This window comes from Myotis daubentonii, chromosome 1 (assembly GCF_963259705.1).
Source record: "Myotis daubentonii chromosome 1, mMyoDau2.1, whole genome shotgun sequence".
Lineage (NCBI taxonomy): Eukaryota > Metazoa > Chordata > Mammalia > Chiroptera > Vespertilionidae > Myotis > Myotis daubentonii.
In genome coordinates, this window is record NC_081840.1 from 59,163,598 (window position 1) to 59,183,422 (window position 19,825).

The 19,825-nt window shown below is 39.2% G+C and overlaps 1 protein-coding gene across 1 annotated transcript in view; it reads left to right on the forward strand.

The window, feature by feature from the left end:
- FAM227B (family with sequence similarity 227 member B) overlaps positions 1–19,825 on the forward strand; it is a 213,718-nt gene that overhangs the window by 40,904 nt on the left and 152,989 nt on the right. Inside the window, exons 9-11 of the mRNA XM_059702029.1 lie at positions 2,355–2,456; positions 12,199–12,325; positions 19,489–19,626. Coding sequence (XP_059558012.1) covers positions 2,355–2,456; positions 12,199–12,325; positions 19,489–19,626 — 367 coding nt within the window. The remainder of the gene's footprint in view (positions 1–2,354; positions 2,457–12,198; positions 12,326–19,488; positions 19,627–19,825) is intronic.

The following is a 19,825-nucleotide window of genomic DNA, read 5'->3' on the forward strand; positions in this document are numbered from 1 at the left end:
TTATATATAACAAGTTTTTGAAGAAACTGTCTAGCATAATACTGATTTTATAACTGGAGTAAAATAAAACTGAGTCACATATAATTTAATTACCAACATAATAAGGAAAAAAATCACACTTTAGAATATAGCATGCTTTAGCATGCTGACTCTAAACTTGTGTCAGTTATTGTTATATGATTAATATAAGAGCAAATTTTGTTTCTTTATTACCTATAATTTAATGGTAGGCTGCTAATAGAAAAAAATGCTGTTCTTGAACCCAGAAAACTAAAATTGAAGTCTTTTTCTCCCATTAGTTAGTGTGAGACTTTGGGCTATTTGAGAAAACCTCTCTGAGTTTCTCTAAAGGCAAAACAAAAAACAGGTAGAAAATAACATAAAACCTGTTTTTTTCTAGGATGGTCGTGTGTTCTAAAAGTGGCATGAGTAAAAAGACACATAATAAACTGTGAAATGCCATAGAAATGTAATAAGGGATGCAATATAATAGAATTAAGAGATCTGGCTTTCAAAAACAAGTTTATGAACTTAGTAAATAATGTGACCTTGAATAGTTATTGACCTCTCTGAGTCATTCATAAAGTTTAAAAAATTACCTACTTTATGTGTTTACTGGGAGTGTTATGAGAAAATGTACGTAAAGTTTTGTTTTCATGGAACTAGGTATAGAGTGAGTGTTTAATGGATACATCTATTGTTGTTGTTGTTGTTGTTATTATATTGATAAAGAGAAAACAGTGTCCTTCCAAAAAATTGAAAAGGGGGAACACTTCCTAACTCATTCTATGAAGCCAGTATTAACCTGATACCAAAGTCAACAGCACTATAAGAAACCAAAAAATTTTCATGAATATTGATGTAAAAATCCTCAACAAAATACTAGCAAACCAAATTCAGCAGCACATTAAGAATATTTCTCTATGACCAGTGGGATTTATTCCTGGAATGCAAGTATGATATAAGATGTTAAATAGCTTGATCTAATGGATATACCAGTAACCTGAATATCCCAAACAGCTACAGGATATATTTTCTTTCCAAACATACCATAACATTTACCAAAAAAAATGATCATACCATTTTCCTACTCTGTCTCCTGTGGAGGTATATATGGTATGGACACATATTACTCAAAGACATATTCTGAAAGTTTCTGCTTCGGTAAATTTCTTCATACATGTTAAGTGTAGATTGTGTATTTGAAACATGATAACTTTTTTGACTAACTACATATATATGTATACATATACACACACATATATATGTGATCAAGAACTGCTATTAACATTATCATTATTATTTTTGCTATAATCTCCTTCCATAAATTTATTACACAAGTATGAGAGCTGTATTGGGAGTTAGGAGACCTAGATTCTAGTCTGGCTCTCAGTTACTTAACTGTATAACCTTAAATAATTCTCTTAATCTTTCTGAGTACCAGTGCAATAACTGAAATAGAAGAACTTAATGTAGGTGATATCCAACTTCCATTTTAGGTCTAAGATCCTGTACATTTGTAAATCCCAGCTCATATGGCTTGCTAATTTCATAAAAGACTACCACTAACTTTGAAAATTTTTGGTGTTTATTACCATAATATATTAATGCCAGGGTGCTTCTACAATTGACATCATAAATTAACTTGGACCCTTTAATTCATCTTTATTGCTTAATTGATAGATTTGGACTCTAATTCATCTCTTCATTTCTTAATAAAGCAAGAATCCAGAGTGCTACATTAAAACTTTAGTATAATATTGCCATTATTATCTATATATTTCTTCCTTCTTGCAACATCCTTATTTTGTTTTTAGTTTAGCTCTCATGTCACAATTTTACTAGTTCTAGTTATGACTTTTTCATCCCAATAATTGCTTTACTTTCATGCTGAGTTACTGGTAATGAAAGAATTGGAACGGTTATAGAACAATAGTAGGTAGCTAAGTCATTGATTGCATTCTACATGCCAACTACTATAAGAACCTTCATTAATTCATCAAGCATTTTTGTGTTTTCTATGTGCCTGGCACTGTGCTTGAAATACATCATATAAAACATAATCCTTGTCCTTACTTAATTTTAAGATATTACTTTAAGATATGTATATATTACCAACATTTGGCAAATGAGGAAAGTAGGACTTAATTAACTTCCCCAGGGTAATGCAGCTAATGAAATAACAGCCAGGATTCAAATTCAGGTCTGCATGATGCCAAAATCCATGTTTATTCCACTGCAGCAACTGATCTGCTCTTTAAGAATAGGTAAAATTACTGATATTTGGCAAACAAATTCTAGTTTTAAATTGTAATATTAATGATTTTAATTCCATACATCTTTTGTTTTTTAAGCCTGACAAAGAAAATCAAGATTTCTTGTTTGATAGGATTTCAGAAAGTTACGTGACACTTTTCATAAGCATACCTCAAAGTAAAAAGGACGCATTCTTTCAGGTAAAACATAGAAATTAACTGGTTATGCTAATTACTTTTGGAGCTAATGAAGTAGAAAAATCGTTATTTTTACTTAAACACATATAAGAACATATTTTGTTACTTTGAAAGCAAAATTTCCTGAAATAAAGTAAGTTATGATACTGTTTTAATCCTTACCTGAGGACATGATTTTATTATTATTATTATTATTGATTTGAGAGAAAGGAAGGGAGAGAGAAAGAGAAAGAGAGAAACATAGATCAGTTGTCTCTCATACTACAATTTGGTAATGTGCCCTGATATGTCCCTCACTCCAGAATATTGTATTCCCTTGACTAAAGTTCTTACAGAATCTCCTTAGTGTGATATAGGTCTTTTGTTTGCAGATTAATAATTTGAAAACTATTGACTTATTCTATGTATATTCTTGGTTTTTATATTTATCTAAAAATTGCTTATCAGTTTTGTTTTTCTTTACAATATATGTTTTGATCTAAGAGGACTTGAAAAGTTTATGTTATGCCTAAAGACTAAGTCCCTGTTAAGTAAAGAACATGGACAAATTTATGAATCAAATGCTTGTTTTCCTTTGCTCTAATATTAACTAATGAGTAGGGTTGATTAAAATAATTTATATTCTTGAGTAATGTTAAATGAAGATAGTAGGAATTTCATTGGGTATTTTTACATTTAAACATTTAGTATTTCAAAGCAGAAGCCACATTTAAATACTTTATTGTGTTGACATCTGTAAATCAGGAATACATAGGTATTTTGGAGTCAGTAAATGTTTCTTTTCCATGGGTAAAATAAGCCTAAAATAAAAATAGTTAAATGTCCTTCATAAACAAACCTAATTTGTGAAATATTTATATGTGATCCTTATCTTATAAACATACTAGAGGCCCAGTGCACAAAAATTTGTGCACTTGGGGGGGGGGCGGTCCCTCAGCCCGGCCTGTGCCCTCTTGCTGTCTAGGACCCCTCGGGGGATGACCACCTGCTGGCTTAGACCTGCACCCCAGGGTATTGGGCCTAAGCTGGAAGTCAGATACCCCTCTGGCAGCCTGGGAGCCCTCAGGGGATGTCCACTTGCCAGCTGGGAGCAGGCCTAAGCTGCAGTCGGACATCCTTAGCGCTGCTGAGGAGGCAGGAGAGGCTCCCACTACCACCACTGTGCTGGCAGCCGTCAGCCTGGCTTGTGGCTGAGCAGAGCTCCCACTGTGGGAGCGCACTGACCACCAGGGGGCAACTCCTGCATTGAGCATCTGCCCCCTGGTGGTCAGTGTGTGTCATAGTGACCAGTCATTCCCAGTTTTTCTGCTGTTAGGGTCAATTTGCATATTACCCTTTTATTATATAGGTGCACGGGTGGGGGCTGGCTGGTTTGCCCAGAAGTGTGTCCCAGATCATAGTGGGGGTCCTGCTGAGGAGCCTGGCCAGCCTGGGTGAGGGGCTGAGGGCCATTTTCAGGCTGGCCACACCCTCTTCAGGGAGGGGGTCCTGCTGGGGTACCTGGCCAGCCTGGGTGAGTGGCTGATGGCTGTTTGCAGGCTGGCCATAGCCCCTTCACGGTGGGGGTCCCTGCTGGGGTGCCTGGCCAGCCTGGATGAGGGGCTGAGGGCCGTTTTCAGTCTGGCCAAGCCCCCCAGCGGGGACCCTCATCCCATGAGGGTGTGGCCATCCTGGGTGAGGGGCTGATGACTGTTTGCAGGCTGCCCACAGCCCCCAGCCACCCAAGCTCCCAGTGGAGGCTGGCTGGAAGCAGGTATCTGGGATTTGTTTATCTTCTATACTTGAAACTTTGTTGCCTTGAGTGGAGCACACAGCCGCTGGCGGGAAGCTTGGCTTCCTCCATTGCCAGGGCAACCAAGCCTCCTGATTGCTCCAGCTCCATGGCTGCTGGCCGCCATCTTGGTTGGGTTAATTTACATATAGTCGCTCTGATTGGCTGGTGGGCGTGGCTTGGGGCATAGCTAAGGTACAGTCAATTAGCATCTTTATCTTTTATTAGTGTAGATACCTACTGTGTCACAAAAGGAAACCAGTAGTGGACTTGGAATGAGATTTGGCTTCATGTCTGGAATCTGCTACTAATTTTCTGGGGGATCTTAAGACATTCAGTCTCAGTTCTACAGCTGGTTGTCTATCAGAAAAAGATGATGATCAGATTTCTGATTCATAAATTATTGTTTTGTAGAACAATGATGTTCTCAAAGATAGACTGAAATTTTGTCTGCTAATACTGAATTGTTTTTAGTATATTTTATTGATTTTTTACAGAGAGGAAAGGAGAGGGATAGAGAGTTAGAAACATCAATCAGAGAGAAACATTGATCAGCTGCCTCCTGCACACTCCCTATGGGTATCTGCCTGCAACCAAGATACATGCCCTTGACCAGAATCGAACCTGGGACCCTTGAGTCCGCAGGCCAATGCTGCATCCACTAAGCCAAACCGGGTAGGGCTAATATTGAATTCTTTTTTCTTATTTGCAGGAAATAGTTAATAGCTAGGATTTTGGCTAATTAAATTGTCTAGAGGTGACAAAAACAACTGTTTCTCTCTCCATCATCTTTGTTTGCTTGGGAACCAAGCCACCTCCCTACAGGTTTATCCCCTTCAGAGCAATTTAAATGGAAGTGGAACCTCATCTCTCATTGACCAATTTCCATTATTTGTAACTCATTCAGATAAGTGGGGGTTTTGTTACTATTAGCTCATCTACCTTATCATACCTAAGGAAGAGAAATTTATTAATTTTAAAGAATAAAAACTTATCTTCAGATTTTATTATTCATACACTAGAGGCCCAGTGCACGAATTCGTGCAAGATGGGGTTTGGCTGGTTTACCCTGATCGAGGCCAATCAGGCCGGCGAACCTGGGGGAGGGCCTGCAGGCAGTTGGCCAGCTGACCTGCCCCCTGGTCAAACTCCTGGTTGAATTCCTGGTTGAGGGGACAATTTGCATATTAGCTTTTTATTATATAGGATATTAACTGAATCTAAACATATTTACTGCGGCTTTTACTCCCCTCTCTTCCCATATTGTACAAAGATATTCCTTTAGAAATTTTTCCCAACACAATTTGACACTTGATCTCTTTTTCCCTTAATCTCCTAAAGGTGAGGTGCTTACAGGAAACTTTTAGAGATTTCCCTTTTTCACCATGTGCAACATTTAATTTTAATCATTAGTTTTATCCTCTTCAGAACTATTTAAGTGGAAGTTGTTTTATGTACCACAAATAAAATATGTGATTCTTTCTGGTAGTAAAATGTTCATGGTTCATTCAATAAAGTTATATATATCAATATATTAAAGCATTCTCCTCTCTCATTCCTGCCCCCCTCCCAAAATAATCATTGAGTTCTTCAAATAAAACCATCACTTACAAACAAATGTGAACAATACTGGATTCAGTGGTTCTATTACTTTCCTATTGTTGCTATAACAAATTGTCACAAACTCAGTGGCTTATAAGAGCAGAAATTAATTGTCTAACAGTTGGGCCAGAAGTCCAAAACAAGTCTTTTTTAAAAATTTGTCTTTATTGTTGACAGTATTCTAGATGCTCCTTTTTTTTTTCCATTGATCCCCTCCATCTTGCACCTATCCCTCCCAGGCCTTAACCACACTATTATCTATGTCTATGGGCTGTGCGTATCCTATGAAATAAGAGAGAAACATGCAAATTAACCATCCCTTCACTATGTTCAAGCCATGCCCACAAGCCACACCCACCAGGCATGCCCCCCAGCCAATCTGAGTGACTATGCAAATTATCTGACAAAGATGGCAGTTAATTTGCATATGCAGGTGTCAAGCACACCAGGAGATGATGGCTGCCATGGCTGTGGGCGACCCGGACTTTCGCTGGTCGGGGAGGCGTGGCCGCCGGTGCCTAGTCACGCCTACAGACTCCTAGGACTTTGCCGGCAGAAAGCAGGAGGTTTGGAGGACTTGGCAGAGCAGTAGACAGCTGGACATAGAGCAGACCAAAAGAGAGAAGGTGGCTTGGAGGGCACAGCTCCCTCTGTCACCCAGCCTCCTCATCACAGCTGTGGAAACAGGGAGGAGTAAGTCCCACCCTCACAGAATCAGCCAGAATCAGACATTGGTCAGATAGCTCTCAGCAGCCTAATAGACCGGACTCTCATTCACCTGCATCTCAGACCACAACAGTAGAGTGGTGGGACTATGTCTAAAGAACAACTGTTGATACAACGTAGCTCTGCAGCCGAAAGATGCCGGCGTTATCGACAGAAAGTGTCTGCAGTGCAGTGTGTGTCAGATCTTGAAAGAAGGCGGTACCTGCAACAGGATGTATCTGAACACCTACTACTGGAAAAATGCCGCTCTAATGCTGAGAAACACCAGCGTTATCAATAGAAAATGTCTAAAGACCAGCGTGCCTTTGAAGTTGAAAGAAATCAACAACAGAATATGTTGAGAGAACAGTCATCAACAAGTACTACCAATACCAGTAGGAACTGCCTTCTCAGCGAAAATGAAGTACATGAGGATGCAATCCTCAAACATAGTTGTGGTGGAATGACTGATGTGAATTTTGCCTATCACTAAATTTCTCGGATGAAAAACCATCTGATGGGAAATTTACTTGATGTTGTAGCAAAGGGAAAGTCTGTCCAAATGATATACATTTTCCAGATTACCCGGCGTATTTAAAAAGATTAATGACAAAGGAAGATTCTGATAGTAAAAATTTCATGGAAAATATTCGTTCCATAAATAGTTCTTTTGCTTCCATGGGTGCAAATATTGCATTGCCATCAGGATATGGGCCATACTGTTTTAGAATACACGGACAAGTTTATCACCATATTGGAACTTTACATCCTTCGCATGGTGTTTCTCAGAAGTTTGCTCAACTCTATATTTTGGATACAGCCGAAGCTACAAGTAAAAGATTAGCAATGCCAGAAAACCAGGGCTGCTCAGAAAGACACATGATCAACATCAACAGCCTAATGCATGACATAAATGAATTAACAAAATCGTACAAGATGCTACATGAGGTAGAAAAGGAAGCCCAATCTGAAGCAGCAGCAAAAGGTATTGCTCCCATCAAGGTAACAATGGCGATTAAATACGATCACAACAGTGACCTGGGTAGATATAATTCTCCCCGTGTAACCAAGGTTGCTGTCATATTCAGAAACAAAGATGGAGTACCTCCTTTTGAAAGGGACTTGCTCATTCATTATAAACCAGATCCCAATAATCCAAATGCCACTAAAATGAAACAAATCAATATCCTGCTTCCTACATTAGATGTGATGACATATCCTATTCTTTTTCCACATGGTGAACAAGGCTGGGGAACAGATATTGCATTAAGATTCAGAGATGACAGTGTAATCGACAATAATACTAGACAAAATGTAAGGACACAAGTCACACAAATGCAGTATTATGGATTTCATCTCTCTGTGCAGACACGTTCAATCCTATTTTAAATGCAGGAAAATTAACAGTTTGTTGTGGATTCGTATTAAAAAATGGAGGCCAATCAAATAAATTTCATCAAAGCAAACCAATCTAAATTGAGAGTTGAAAAATATAGTGGTTTGATGGATTATCTCAAATCTAGACCTGAAATGGACAATGTGCCGATTGGTAAAATGATAATACTTCCAACATCTTTTGAGGGTAGTCCCAGAAATATGCAGCAGCGATATCAGGATGCTATGGTAATTGTAACGAAGTATGGCAAGCCCGATTTATTCATAACCATGACGTGCAACCCCAAATGGGCAGATACTGCAAACAATTTACAACGCTGGCAAAAAGTTGAAAACAGACCTGACTTGGTAGCCAGAGTTTTTAATATGAAGCTGAATGCTCTTTTAAATGATATCTGTGAATTCCATTTAATTGTCAAAGTAATAGCTAAACTTCATGTCATTGAATTTCAGAATCGCAGACTGCCTCACGCTCACATATTATTGATATTAGATAGTAAGCCCAAATTATGTTCCTCTAATTAATTACCTTTCAATGTGCATGGATTTCATGCACCAGGTTACTAGACTATATATATAAAAGCCTAAATGACTGAATGACCAAATGACCGGTCGACCAGTTGCTATGACGTGCACTGACCACCAGGGGGAAGACCCTCAACACAGGAGCTGCCCCCTGGTGGTCAGTGCACTCCCACAACCAACCTCCCAAGGCTAGTCAGCCTCCTGTGGTCGGCCAGCCCCCCTGATTGTCTCCATGGGGAGATGGGGGGCGGCCGGTCAAGCTCCTGCAAGTTCCTCCCCTCAGCCAGCCAGCCAACCTCCCATGGTCCCTCCCCCCAAACAGCTACCCCTTCCCCCCCCCCAAATCGACCCGATCGCTGACCAGGCCAATGGACCCCACCCATGCATGAACTCATGCACCGGGCCTCTAGTATGGTTAATCTCTCCCCTCCCTGATTTTTTTTCTTTAAGTAAATTTATTGGAATGACATTAGTCAATGTGATCATATAGGTTTCAAGTGCTCTATGTTACAAGATGTGTATATTGCACCATGTACCCATTTCTTAAATTCAGATCTTCTCCTGTCACCCTCTTTTAGCACCCCCTTCTTCTCTTACCCACTTACCTCTGCAGCCCCCAAACAGCTGTTTGTTTTCATGAGTGTTAGTTTTATATCCCACATATGAGTAAAATCATATGGTTCTTAACTTTTTCTGACTGACTTATTTCACTTAGCATAATATTCTCAAGGTACATCTATGTTGTTGCAAATGGCAATATTTATCCTTTCTTATGGCTGAGTAGTATTTCACTGTGTATGTTCCACATCTTCTTTATCCAGTCCTCTATTGCAGGACACTTTGGTGATCTTACTCTTATTGTTGTGACCTTATGTTATGTTTCAGAATAACTCCCTTGAGTATTTTCTGCAATGGAGATTTCTGGTGATAAAATCCCTCAGCTTCTGTATGTCTGGGAATGTCTTTATTTCTCCTTTAGATTTAAAGGATCATTTCACTAGATATATTATTTGTGGCTTGTAATTTCTCTCTTTCAGATGTTTGAATATTTGGTTCCACTCTTGGCTGGCTTTTGGAGTTTCTACTAAGAAGTCGGATGAAATTGTGATGGGTTTTCCTTTGTATTTCACTTCCTTCTTTTCTCTGGCTACTTTGAGCATTTTTTCTTTGTCATTAATTTTTGACAGTTTTAATACCAACTGCCTTGAAGAATGCCTCTTTGGATTGAGGTAACTAGGTGTTCTGTTTGCTTCTTGGACTTGAGGATCTAGTACTTTCCATAGGTTTGGGAAGTTGTCATCCACTATTTGTTTGAATATATTCTCTGTTCCCTGTTCCCTCTCTTCCTCCTCCAGAATGCCTATTGTTCTAACATTGCTTTTTCCAATAGAGTCAGATAGGTCTCATAGAGCGCTTTCATTATTCTTTATGTTCAGGTCTCTCTCTCTTCCCTCTGTATCATTTCTAGATTCCTATCTTCAATATCACTAATTCTTACCTCCATCTGGTTGGCTCTGTTTTTTTATGCTCAGTAGTTTACTTTTAATCTCCTTAATTGCATGCTTCATTTCCAGGATTTCTGATCAATTCTTCTGTAAAGTTTCAATTGTTTTGGAAAAGAACCTCTTTTTTTATTGATTTGTTTTCTGAGTGCATTGAATTGCCTGTCTATATTTTCTCGTATCTTGAGTATTTTCAGAACTGTAATCTTGAAATCTCTGTCATTTATATCATATATTTCCATGTGTTCCAGCCTGATTTCTGGGGATTTTTCATTTTCTTTCTGATCATCCTCATTACCATGGTTATTCATGGTTATTTGCTTTTCTCCTTTGCCTACACAGTTATCTCTGTCTATATATATGGCCAATAGCAGTTTCCTCTGAAGAGGTCTTTATTACTATTTTCCAATAGATGGCACTGAATCACAAGATTTTTTTTACCTCTGTGATCTCCCAGTCTTGATCTCCACAACTTCCATAAGACAATGCAACAACACTGCTTGGAGGTGGGGTTTGTTTTGACCTCACCATAATGGCAACTCCTGACCTCTATGGGGTCCTGCCCCAAGCACTCCACCTGGGGATCTGTCACAGAGGGAAACAGTGGTTCTACTGCAATGGCTCTTGGTTTACAGGTAATATGATCCTTAACCCACCTCCAAGGGTGAGTTTTGGGAGTCCAAGCAGCAAGGCTCTGTGGTTCCATTTATTTGTCTGAAACACCACTGCCCAGCTCCACAGTGGAGAGTTGCATGGCAGAACTCCATGCTCTGTCAGGCGTCTGCTGGCTCAGTCACTGTTTGCTCTGCTTGCCCTGCTGGAATGCCCCCCCCCCGCTCCCCCCTTCCCCCCCTCCCCCCTCCCCTCTCCCCCGCAGCTATTGCTGGCTTCCTCCCTTCTCTTAGGCCAAGCCATGAGCTTCTGGCTGCAGGGCTGCATCTGTGGGTCATCTGCAATTTCCTCCCTTCTCATCTCCCCATTTATTCCTGGTTGCCCACCTTTAAATGTTTCAATACACAGGTCTCTCAGGAAAACCTTTGTATTTAGCAGGGAATTCTTTGTTGAGTTATAATTAGTTAACTTGTTCTAATTTCTGAGGGAGAGGCCATGGGATCTCTCATGCTGCCATTCCTCTGACGTCCCCAGCTCATTTCCTTAAATGAGTCTTATAGGGCTAAAATCAAGGTATCAACAGGGCTAGTTTCTTTAAGAGGCCCCAAGGGATAATTCATTCCTTGCCTTTTCCAGCTTCTGCCAACATTCCTTGGCTTATGGTCACATTACTCGTATCTCAACTTCTGCCATCACATTGCCTTCTCTTCTATAATAAAATTGTCAATTTCCCTCTTATAATGATACTTGTGGCTTAAGGCCCATTGTACAATCTAAAATAATCTCTCCATCTCAAGATCCTTCACTTGATGATGTCTGCAAAGCCCTTTTGTTGTATAACATTTACAGGTTCCAGGAATTAGGATAGTTACCTGTTAAGGGCTTTTCTGATACTAAAATTTTACATTATTAAGGCCTAAATGGGTGATTATAAATACTTATCTGAATGCAGAGTACCAAAATAGTAATTTAAAAAAAATTTTAATATAAAAGTATCATATCTTTCTATGTTTAAGTATTCCCTGAGAGAACTTTAGTAGTTTAGGGACCACTGGTAGAACCATAGATTGATATCTGATAATAGTTTTAATATGTAAGTAATATAATAATGATTATAATATACTAACTCACCTAAACAGGCTTTGATTATTTAAAAATATGCTTTTTATTCTGATAATTATGTGACTTAACAGAGGTATTTGCTAAGGCCATAGTGCAATATATAAATATGTTAAATCAACACATGTACACATTAAATGTACACAATATTATATGTCAATTATATTTATATACACTTTCAATTATTATCTGTACATGTTACTTTATAAAAGAGGATAACAATTGCAAGGTAAAACTAAATAAATATGTATTCATCAAACCTTATCTTAATTGTTAATTTCATCCTTTATCCAAGTTAAAATATTTCCCCAAATGTTATCAAATAGGCAAACTGACTGACTTTACTTTTAACTCTTCTTTACATTCCTCTATTAAAATTACAAAGAGATAATAAATGGCCAAAAGCAAGCTATAACAAAAAAGGGGCATGTATATTTTACCAACTTAATAATTTTATTTGGTAGTTGAACTATGTTATATGAAATATGAAATTATTCTAATATGTTTTTGGTAGGTGTATCCTGATTGTTTGACACAAGCTATCTATGTAGCGTTCCAGGAAGCATTTCCAGAATCCAGTGATCTCTTTAATGATGAATTTAAAGAAGATCTAGGGAATAACATTTATCTTTGGTTGTCAGGTATGATTACATCATTTAAGTATTGATCATTATCTTGGTACCTAAAACTTTTGGATTTTGTTTGCTTCAGTCAAAATGATAGGTAGTTCTTTGCCTTACAAAACATGCTATCTGGATACCTATATTTTAAAATAGTAATGAGTAATCTCAAAAAGAGGTGATATGCAAATTGACTGTCACACACTCACAAGATGGCTACCTACCACCAGGCCGGCAGGGGGGTTAGTGAGGGATGACCAAATGACTGAACAGCAGGCTGCGTTGGGTGACCAGACTGGCGGGGGTTGGGGGGGGGCGCTGTGAGGGGTGACCAGGCAGGCAGGCAGGTGAGTGATTAGGAACCAGCAGTCCAGGTTTATGAGAGGGATGTCCGACTGCTGGTTTAGGCCCGATCCCTAAACTGGCAGTCGGACATCCCCTAAGGGGTCCCAGATTGGAGAAGGGTGCAGGCTAGGCTAAGGAGACCCCCCTCCCCTTGCACGAATTTCGTGCACCAGGCCTCTAGTTCTAAAATATTTAGCTAGAAATGTAGGTACTTGGATTTAATACTAAGATATAGTTACATATTCCAGGAATGACCTTCCCAACATTTTTTCTAAGACATTGGGCTATTATGGACTACCAGAAGCTGTTGACAGTTTTCAAGTAGTGCTTCTTGTAAATCTTTCAGTTCAAATTTTGACTGATTTTAAAAACTGTTTTGTGTCTATATCTTTAGTAACCAAACCATTGCTATCAGAAAGTGTATCATATTTTAAGGAGAGAGAAACACCACAAATTTCTGTGTATTGATTTTTCAGGATACAAAATTACTATATAAAATTAGTTGCATCTTTCTAACAATGAAATATCAGAAAAAGTAGTAAAGAAATCAGTTTCATTGACAATAGCATTAATAGCAATAAAATACTTAGGAATAAATATAGACAAGGAGAATAAATAAACTTTACATTAAAAACTACAACACTTCAATGGAAGAAATTAAAGAATGTACAAACAAAGGGAAATATATCCTGTGTTCATAGATTGGAAAAATCAATATTAAAATGTCCATGCTACCTAAAGCCATTTATAAATTCAGTGCAATTGCTATTAAAATACCAATGGCACTTTTCACAAATATAATACAGAATCCTAAAATTATATGGAACAATAAAAGACCCTGAATAACCAAAGCAAACCTGAGAAAGGACAAAGTTGGAGGCCTCACACTTTCTGATTTCAAATTATGCTACAAAATTCTAGTAATCAAAACAGTATGTTACAGGCATAATAATAGATACATAGACCAATGGAACAAAATCAAGAACCCAGAAATATACACTCACAAATACACTCAACTAATGGTTGACAATGGAGCCAAGAATACTCAATGGGAAAAAGATAATCTCTTCAATAAATGGTGTTGGGAAAACTGGATAACCACATGTAGAAGAATGAAATTGGATTCCTATTTTATTACCACTCACAAAAATTGACTTGACTCAAAATGGATTAATGATGTAAACATCACAAGTGAACTGCAAAACTGATATAAGAAAACATTGGGGGAAATCACTTGATATTTGTCTTGGAAATTTTTTTTAATGTGATATCAAAAGTCCAAGAAAGAAAAACAAAAAATAATAAGTGGAACTGCATCAAATTAAAAGCTTCTGCACAGCAAAGGAAACCATCAACAAAATGAAAAAACAACTTATAGATTATATTTTTAAATCATATGTCTATTAAGTAATATTAATTTCTAAATATACAAAGAATTCATGCAACTCGATAGCAAAAAATAAATCTGATTTAAAAAATGGACAGAGGAACTAAATTGATATTTTTTCAAAGAAGACATACAGATGGCCAACAGATACGAGAAAAGGTATTCAGTATCACTTATCATCAGGGAAATGCAAATCAAAACTACAGTGAGGTATAACCTTATGCCTGTTAGAGTGGCCATTATAAAAAGGCAACAAATAACTAGTATTGATGTGGATGGGAAGAAAAGGGAACCCTTGTGCACTGTTGATAGAAATATAAATTGTTGCAGCCACTATGGAAAATAGTATGGAGGTTCCTCAAAAAAAATTAAAAACAGAACTACTGTATGGCCCCACAATTCCACTTCGGGGTATAAATCCCAAAGAAATGCAAATAGGGGCTCAAAGAGATATCTGCACTCCTCTGTTCATTGAGGCATTATTTACCATAGCCAACGTACAGAAACAACTTAAGTTACTGTCAGTTAATAAATGGATAAAGAAGATGAGTATATATAAACAATAGAATATTCTTCAGCCATTTGAAAGAAGGAAATCTTGTCATTTGTAACAATGTGGATGGACCTTGAGGACATTATGCTTACTGAAATAAACAGAGAAAAACAAATACTGTATGATATCACTTATATGTGGAATCTAAAAAGTCAAATTCATAGAAATAGAGTGGTATGGTGATTATCAATTGTTGAGGTGTAGGGGAAATGGGGAGATGTTGGTCAAAGGTTACAAACTTTCCGTGATGAGTAAGTTCTAGAGATATAGTGTACAGCATGGTAGTTATAGGTAATAATACTATATTATATACTTGAAAGTTGCTAAGAATGTAAATTTAATGTTCTCATTATAAAAAAGAAATGGTAATTATGTGACAGAATGGAGGTGTTAGTTAAAATTATGGCAGTAATCATTTTATAGGTATGTAAGTATTATAATATATGTGTCTTATCAAATTAAATCTTAAACTTACACAATGTTATATGTCAATAAAGCTGTAAAACCTTAAAATTTAATAATTTTTTAAAGATATGAAACACACTATTTTGGATGTGATGGTCCTATATTAATGCCATTCTTTAAAAGAGTTCATGTTTCGCCCTAACCAGTTTGGCTCAGTGGATAGAGTGTCAGCCTGCAGACTGAAGGGTCCCAGGTTCGATTCCAGTCAAGGGCATGTACCTTGGTTGCAGGCACATCCCCATTAGGGGGTGAGCAGGAGGCAGCTGATCGATGATGTTTCTGTCTCATTGATGTTTCTAACTCTCTATCCCTCTCCCGTCCTCTCTGTAAAAAATCAATAAAATATATATAAAAAAAGAGTCCATGCTTAGTTACAAATTTAAATTTCCTACTTGTAAATAATGTTGGGATGCAGTCACAGCTCAAACAGTGGTTTATTTGAAAAAGAAGCAACCGAGAAGCTAACTTGCATTAAATGCTTGCTATGGACCAGATACTGTGCCAAATAATTTTACATCTGCCTTGGTGTCAGGCAGTATCTAAATTGAGTTGAATATTGGGTTCCCTTGTGTCAAATACATAGTTTAGCACAGGGGTCCTCAAACTACGGCCTCCGGGCCACATGCAAATACAAATATTGTATTTGTTCCCGTTTTGTTTTTTTACTTCAAAATAAGATATGTGCAGTGTGCATAGGAATTTGTTCATAGTTTTTTTTAAAACTATAGTCCAGCCCTCCAATGGTCTGAGGGACAGTGAATTGGCCCCCTGTTTAAAAAGTTTGAGGACCCCTGTTTTAGCACATAGTAGGCCTTCAAAACTATTTGCTGAGCCCTAACCAGTTTGGCTCAATGGATAGAGCATCAGCCTGTGGACTGAAGGGTCCCAGGTTCGATTCTGATCAAGGGCATGTACCTTGGTTGCGGGCACATACCCAATAGGGAATGTACAGGAGGCAGCTGATCAATGTTTCTCTCTTATCAATGTTTCTAACTCTCTATTCCTCTCCCTTCCTCTCTATAAAAAATCAATAAAATATATTTATTTTTAAAAAAAGTGTTTGCTGAATGTTATCTTTACTTATATATCAGAACCTAGTAGGGTTTATTACAGAAATGGAAGGATTATTCAATACTAGACTGTACTAACCATTTCTTTTGTTTTCTGTATTCTGATGCTTTGATATTTGGGGTCTTGCTGGCCCTGGAAGGACTGCCCCTCCCAATGTTAGCCAACTCCTAGAGCTATTAAACAACTCACCCATGAGCATGCTTTTCAAGTACAAACCAACCAATCCAGAGCCCACACCTCAAACACCTTCTTTATTGGGCTCTCACTCTAGGCCACTATCTACTTGCCCTAATCATCCTAGGATCGGGTATCAGACAATTGGGAATAGCACCTATACCCCAGAGCCACTGAGATTATTCAGACTAGCCATTCATAAGCCTATTTACTCTGCCTCATCCATTTCTTCCCACAGAAAACACAATAAAGGCTCCTACCCACAGTCTCCCCCCTGACCAACCCCTATGCTTCCTTTCCTATGTGGCCTCCCATGGCATGGAGTACCCCCTCCTCTTGGAAACTGAGTAACAAACTATCTTTTCACTGTAAATCATCAATGTATTGGCCTTACTATTCCTCAAATTTTAATACATTATATTTTAAGACAATCTATCAAGAAGCATTCAAGTTAAACAAACAAAGCTGTTGCATTTTATCTACATAACTGAATCTAAAAACACTCAGAAATTCTAATTTGATAGCTGAATATAGCAAATAATCCTCATTGAACACTCACTACTGAGAAAATATTGATTATATTTATGAGTATGTTGATGTATAGTAATAATGTTAGCTCATGGTTCCCATTTACTGAGCATTTTAATATATATTATCTCAATAACCTTCAGAACAAACACATAAAATACACAGATAAATTTATATCTGTATATCTTTTTATTGCTCAGGCTACAAATGTTTATTGTGGTTAAACAAATTATTCAACCCTACACAGCTTTTAGAACAAAAGTGGAACTTTGTAAATGAAATATATCTTACAACTTTTGGGGTACTATAATTGATTCTTAAATACTATCCTATATGCCCTAACTGGTTTGGCTCAGTGGATAGAGCGTCATCGTGCAGACTGGAGGGTCCCAGGTTCGATTCCAGTCAAGGACATGTGCCTTGGTTGCGGGCACATCCCTAGTGGGGGGTGTGCAGGGGGTGGCTGATCGGTGTTTCTCTCTCATCATGTTTCTAACTCTCTATCCCTCTCCCTTCTTCTCTGTAAAAAATCAATAAAATATTTTTTAAAAAATACTATCCTATCTAATAAAAGAGAAACATGGTAATTAGCCATACATCTGCTACCCTTCCCATTGGCTAATCAGGGCGATATGCAAATTAACTGCCAGCCAAGATGTCGGCCGACAGCCAGGCAGCTTGAAGTTAACATGAGGCTTGTTTGGTTCAGTGACGGAGGACTCCAACGTTCCCCGCCTGCCGCTGCCAGCCTCTGAGCTTGCAGTTTGAAACATTGTTTCAAATATAAAAGCTAAACAAAACCCCAGAAACCTGCTTTCAGCCAGCCGGGATCTCAGAGCTGGAGTTGATACAGTGTTTTGATTATAGAACCCAAACAAACAAGACCTGCTTTAAGCAGCAGAGGCCTGTAGCTAAAGCTGGCCCAGAATAAAAAAAAAAAAAGAAAAGAGCAGTTGGGAGCTTCAGTCACCTGCCAGCCTGAAAACAGCCATCAGCCCCTCACCCAGACTGGCCAGGCACCCCAGTGGGGACCCCCACCCTGATCCAGGAAACCCTTCAGGGCAAACCAGCTGATCCCCACCTGGGATCAGCGGAGCGGCGAGGCCTCCTGGCACCAGGATCAGTGTGACAGGGGGCAGCGCCCAAACCCCCTGATAGCCCTGCGGCTCTGTGTGACAGGGGCGGGGCCACAACCTCCCTAACTGCCCTGCTCTGTTTGGAACAGGGGAAGGCGCCCCAACCCCCTGATCAGCCCTGCTCTGTGCCTGATAGGGGGGAGCTCCCCAACCCCCTGATCGCCCTGCGGCTCTGTGTGTGACAGGGTGCGGCACCCCAACCCCCTCACCCCACGGGCCCTGCTCTGTGTGTGACGGGGTAGAGCCATAACCTCCCCATCGGCCCTGCCCTGAGTGTGACAGTGGCGGTGCCTCAACCCCCTGATCGGCCCTGCTCTGTGGGTGATAGAGGGCGGCGCCCCAACCCCCTGATCTGCCCTGCTCTGTGTGTGACGGGGCGGTGCCCCAACCCCCAAATCGGCCCTACCCTGAGCGTGACTGAGGGTGGCATCACAACCTCCCAATCCGCCCTGCTCTGTGCATGATGGAGCAGTGCCCCAACTCCCTAATCAGCCCTGCTCTGATCCCAACCAGGGGCTGCACCTAGGAATTGGGCCTGCCCTCTGCCACCCGGGAGCAGGCCTAAGCCAGCAGGTCGTTATCTCCCGAGGGGTCCCAGACTGCGAGAGGGCACAGGCCGGGCTGAGGGACCCCCCAACCCCCCGAGTGCACAATTTTTGTACACCAGGCCTCTAGTCCTTTATAATAAAAGCCTAATACACAAATTGTCCCCTCGACCAGGAGTTTGAATGGGAGTTCGACCACTCGCTATGATGTGCGCTGGCCCCCAGATGGCGACCAGTGGCAGCAGCAGGAGGCAGGACTGCTGCCTGGCTCTCAGGCTCTGAGGGAGCTGGGCGAGGCCCGATGACTCAGGCAGAGAGGGCGTGCAGCGGCTCGGGAGCCCAGGTGCTGCCCAGAGTCCATAGGTAAACTGGAACCCTGCCCTTCCACACCAGACACTCATGCTTCGATTGCCGGCCAGGCCTAGGGACCACACCCATGCATGAATTTTATGCACCAGGCCTCTAGTTTTTAAAATAATAGGAGATATAGATAGGGGAAATTTGTAAACAATTATCACCTATGCTCAGAGGCAATCATATTAACATTTAGGCTGTAGTCACATTACATAGAAGGTAAAATTGTTCTTCACATAAAAACATGAATGCCTTTCTATGTTAACAAATATATACAAGGTAACTTTACTGGATACTGAAATCCACTGTATGGATGTGCTGTTGTTGGATATTAAGGTCCTTTCCAAGTTTTTACAATTGTTAGCCTTTTATGTTCATATGTGAACTTAGCATATGCGTATGAATCAAAAGAGTACATATCAAGCTTCAGCTGTTTTCTAATTCATTGATTAATATAATAAGACATTTCTATATAAAATTTCTCTCATTAGAAACTTGAGACTGACAATCCTCAGAGGACTGTTGTGAGAATAAAATGTATAATATTCATAAAAAGGTTTTGATAGATCAAAAAAAATTTCAAAATCCTAATTTCTTTGGCTGACTGTATGTTTTATTATTAACAGGTTTGAAACCTCAAAAAGGTTTTTGGACCCAGTGGAAACTAAAAGACCTGACCACAACAACTATACATGGTACCAAGAAGGCACCTGGCAAAATCATATACGAAAGGATTATAAGGAGTCAGGAACGCATAATGAATAGTAAGTAAATTTATCCTCAATTGAAGCATGAAATTGCCAAGATGAAGTGTGCTAAGTTATTTATTTGTCAGAATTTTCTAATGATTTATACTTTGGTGAGGATCTTCAAATAACATTTGATTTGTACACTGGTGTTATAGTAGTTTGAAGATTGCTTAACATTTTAGTTTTTCATTATAAAAGTTACATATGCTTAGGT